The 4720-nt window shown below is 32.1% G+C and overlaps 1 protein-coding gene across 1 annotated transcript; it reads left to right on the top strand.

Annotated features, from left to right (window-relative positions):
• Positions 1-1312: 1312 nt before the first annotated feature.
• LOC122608563 (peamaclein-like) lies at positions 1313-2136 on the top strand. Its single transcript, XM_043781657.1, has 2 exons — positions 1313-1454; positions 1762-2136. The coding sequence occupies exons 1-2, from the start codon at positions 1367-1369 to the stop codon at positions 1944-1946; spliced, it is 273 nt and encodes a 90-aa protein (XP_043637592.1). The 5' UTR covers positions 1313-1366; the 3' UTR covers positions 1947-2136.
• Positions 2137-4720: the final 2584 nt, after the last annotated feature.

The following is a 4720-nucleotide window of genomic DNA, read 5'->3' on the forward strand; positions in this document are numbered from 1 at the left end:
TTGTGGCCAAAATCAAAAGATTAATAAGTATGTGGTCAAACTTAAAGTAGCTAAAGGTTACTATAGCTAAGGCTTCATTAATTGTTATATATAATTACTCATTTTAGATCCTACTCAGAACTTTAATATACAAAAGTTTATAAAAATTATTAGTCAATATAGCATTTTTCTGAAAATATATTTCAAATTATATACTAAGTAGACCATAATAATTAAATTAATGTGTTCTACATTTTGAAAATTCTCCAGCCTAACCATACATGATAACATGAATTATACGATAAGTCATTTGTTCATTTACGTTTATGGATATTCGATAAGTTGTTTGTTTATTTTTTCATTTGTATCCTTCCAAGTTTATACGCATATACTATAGTATATATATTTATATTTATTTAAGTATATAATCATAATAAAATTGTAATTTAAGTGAATGAATATAAAGTGGACACAAACATTATGTATATTTTGAATGGAGTATATTTGTTTGTTTGAGTTTATTTACCTTTTTAATTAAACTGTGAAATCTATAAGTTTAGTTTCACATTCTTTGTTAATAATAATATTCCCTCTTCTTCATTTGATCGTGTAAGCATAAGCAAACAAGCAAGACGAGAAAAGTTTCTAACTGTCATTCTTTTGTTCGATTAAACTTAATAAGCGAATGAATATGACTATATAAGTAATTTCCATTTGTATTTATTTGTTTAGTCTATACTTTATATTACTATTTACTAGCATGGTATCCACGCAATGCGGCGGCGGTGATGACGATGACGGTTTAGTGGTGTCGGTGACGGGTAGTGATGACATCGACAATTGGTGTCGAGTGGTGTAACCATGTAAGTTGATGTAATGGTGATGATGCAAGTATTTTAAAAGATAAGAACTTAAAGTCTAAATTAGAAATATAAGGGTTTAAAATGTAAGTTAATTCATTAGGATCAAATTTGGTAATCTCTAATAACCATTTCCATAGAGTATTTATTAAGGGTAATTTAATACTTTTACATCTAATCATTTTTAAACATTTTCTAAAAATAAAGGGGTGATAATAGTTATTATGAAGGAATATAAATTTACACTACTTTACGAACATTTATCACAATCATAAACTTTAAAATTTATTTGCTTTATATTGAGTTAATCTAGAGATACGAAACTATTATTTTAATCAATTGAAAAATATTATTTTATTCTTTACCTTTAAATGTAATTTAACTCTTTAGTTTTTACCAACCATGCTTTCAGCCTTTCACTATAAATATTGGCTCTTTTTCCACCATCTACACATATAAACAACAACTAGATCACCTAATAATACTACTTTTGCCTTTTTAAGAATTCTATTGCAAAAAGAAATAATATGAAGCCATTTGTTGCAACATTCATCCTTATAGCACTTGTACTCTTGAGCTCTTCTCTCCTTCATTTCACCATGGCTGATGATTCTGGTAAGATTCAAACTTAACCATTTTGTTTTTCAACGTCAAACAAAGATTAATACCCCGACCCCGCTACCCAGGGTTACCCAATAGCGAAAATCACCTCATATATTCGCTAACGATAGACATTGTTGGGTAGCCAAAGCTCAACTTAACCAATTTGCCATCATTTTTCATCTTTTCAACTTCATTAACAATTTAACATAAGACTTTAGTATACATTGAATCTCTTTTTGAGCATTTCATTGCACTTTATGGATTATATGAATAAACATTACGCTTTTTATGTAAAAACTTTTGTCGCGTGTGGTTGTAGGTTTTTGTGACTCAAAGTGTGCGGTGAGATGTTCAAAGGCAGGGAGGCAAGATAGATGTCTAAAGTATTGCGGGATATGTTGCGAAGAGTGTCACTGCGTGCCTTCTGGGACGTATGGAAATAAGGACGAATGCCCGTGCTATAGGGACAAGAAGAACTCTAAAGGGCAGTCTAAATGCCCCTAGAGTGACTATAAACATGTTCCTTTTCTATGGTAACGTCTAATAACTAAAACTCTTCAATGAAAAAAAAAAAGGCTTCCATTTTGTATAGAAGACATGGTTGTCTCATATGAATGATAGATGAAATGGATGGACTATGACTATGGAACAAATGTTGTAGATTGGTATGTATACGTGAAAATTAAATAATGGTTGGAAGCATTTGTTTATCCGATTAAACACTTCAACTCTTCAATCTTTTATCTATATCTATATCTATACTTCTATACTATATTATAAAGGAAATTCATTTTTCAACTTTCAACATTCAATTTCAACAATGTACATATGAAAATACATGATGTACCATACATCAATGCCTATAACTTTCTCTCTCCTCCATAAATCATTTTATTTCTCTAATTTTTTCAAAATCTTCTATCTCAGAAACAGTACATCAATAAATAATAAAAATTATATGGGTGTTCTTAAAATTTCATTATCTTTCATTAGAGATGTTATTCAATATATACTTTCGACGAATTTTTAAATCCGAGAGCGGAGCCATTACGGATAAGACATTTAGCTGACACTCTATGACATATCACCTCACCTATCACCCTCACCATCCCACCGCTGCAACGCGCGGATACTTGCTCTCGTATACTATAAAGCAAATAAGGTTTCAACTTTCAACTTTCAATTTCAACATTATACATCTATACTATAAAGCAAATAAGGTTTCAACTTTCAACTTTCAATTTCAACATTATACATATGATAATGCATGATGTACAATACATCTAATTTATTTAAAATCTTAAAAGAAATCTCAACCACTCATTTTTCTCCTTCATCAAATCTCAACCACTCATTTTTCTTTCTCCTCCATAAATCATTTTATTCTTCTAGTTTATTCAAAAAATTTTATCTCAAAAACCGTACATCGATAAATTATAAAAATTTATATGGGTGTTCTTAAAATTTCATGCTTTTTCATTAGAGATGTCATTCGATATACTTTCGACGAATTTTTTGGTCCGCGAGCGGAGCCCCGTACGGCTAAGACACTTGGTTTTGACACTCTTTGACATATCACCTCCTATGACCTATCACACTCTATGACCTATCACACCACCATCTCACCGCCGCAACGCGTGGGTACTTTCTCTCGTCTAGTATTAAAGTTGTTGGAAAAGCCAGAAGGCGGGGGCCATACATGGTCATGGATTTGAAGACCAAATGTTTTTTGATGTAAGAAACATGAATCACCTCGACGAGCCAGACTCCTTTCAGGTCGAGTAACATCAACAATGTGATTTCAGAAACACAAATTAGCCACATTGTCGCAAAATACCTCCCTAGTATATATTCGGACATCCATCTACTCCCGGCTTTAGAAATGTTACAATCAAAAGTTCAGAAAGACTGAAAGGGTAAATCACAACACCGGACAAAGAATTTTCACTAAAACTTTTGTTTGAAAGACGCATATTTAGATGTTTGGGACTGGAATCCACAACCTATTGCTTTTTGCACTACTTCAAAGTTCGAATATGACATTAGGGCAACTTAAAATTCGATTCAACTTTATGGGGTATGTATATGACCGATTATAACTTTCCATTAATTCTCCGTCAGATGTGAATTGCATACCAGGTAGCGAATATAACAATGCTAGAAGCTATATCAACGATACACCAAAACAGAAGAGAAATGGTAGTATTTTGGTGACCACATGGTTTTGTTCAGAAAGAACAATGATAACTTATGTTTTGATAAGTTACACGGATTCATTTGGTTTGATGGCTAAGGAATGTCCCATCTCTCCATGCTTTACTTCCCACATGAAATAAGTTTATAACCAAAATCTACTCAATCCAATTTCTGCTTTCAAATAGAAGTAAAAAGTTACTGACCTTGTTCTAGGCTTTTAACTAATTACCTTTGAAAAAGACTATTCAACAACTTTAGTGATTCATATGAATCTGCTTATCTAATTTCATTTCGATGTAACAATCAGCTTTGTAACAAGAAGAAAATTCCTTTAGTACAAATGACAAAGATAGTTTCAAGATAAATCGTATTGAAAACGACCGTGGTGGGTTTATTATGTGTCATGATGAAATACCTACAACTTTATTACTCCATTTTTGAACATTGCCACTTTAAAGACTCCTGCCATTTCAAACATTGCCATCACATTTTTATTCTCATTTTAGACATTGTCCATCACATTGTGCAACATCATCTATTCTTTCATATCCATGCTACCAAACACAACGTACCGGCATCCGTCAGAACCCAACAAGAACTGCAAAAACTGTCTATAAACCCCTGGTAACCAACAAAACCTGCAACCACAACGCAAGAGTACACTGCAATTTTTCCCAACTCACATAGCTAAACATATCCTTATTCTTCTAATAGTACAAAGAGAATAAGATTCAATATCATAAAACTAGTATCTCAATTGTCAAATAGTTAAATGTGACATCTGTTTGTAACATGAGCTTAAAACATTAACAAATACATTCACCCTTTGAAATTCACAGAAGTGGAGGCCTCTACAGAGTTACACAAAGTATCACTAAACTTCTAATGTCCTAAAAGCTCTTAAAGAACTTCAAGACATAGTGGCAAAAAAGTGATCAAAAACTCAAAGCCTCCAACAGTTGGTGAAAGAGAACAAGATTTTAAGAAATAACATACCACAGACATATGTAATGGCTACAACTTGTGAAGTAACAACAGGTATTCACAAACTACACTTGCAAAGTTACTCTTTGGAAGAGTCT

This window comes from Erigeron canadensis, chromosome 7 (genome assembly GCF_010389155.1).
Source record: "Erigeron canadensis isolate Cc75 chromosome 7, C_canadensis_v1, whole genome shotgun sequence".
In the NCBI taxonomy this organism is placed as follows: Eukaryota; Viridiplantae; Streptophyta; class Magnoliopsida; order Asterales; family Asteraceae; genus Erigeron; species Erigeron canadensis.

Bases quoted from the DNA above. Each gene is read 5' to 3' on its own strand.
- LOC122608563 (XM_043781657.1), top strand. From the start codon at position 1,367: ATGAAGCCATTTGTTGCAACATTCATCCTTATAGCACTTGTACTCTTG. The intron at 1,455-1,761 runs GTAAGATTCAAA...GTGTGGTTGTAG, and splicing joins CACCATGGCTGATGATTCTG to GTTTTTGTGACTCAAAGTGT.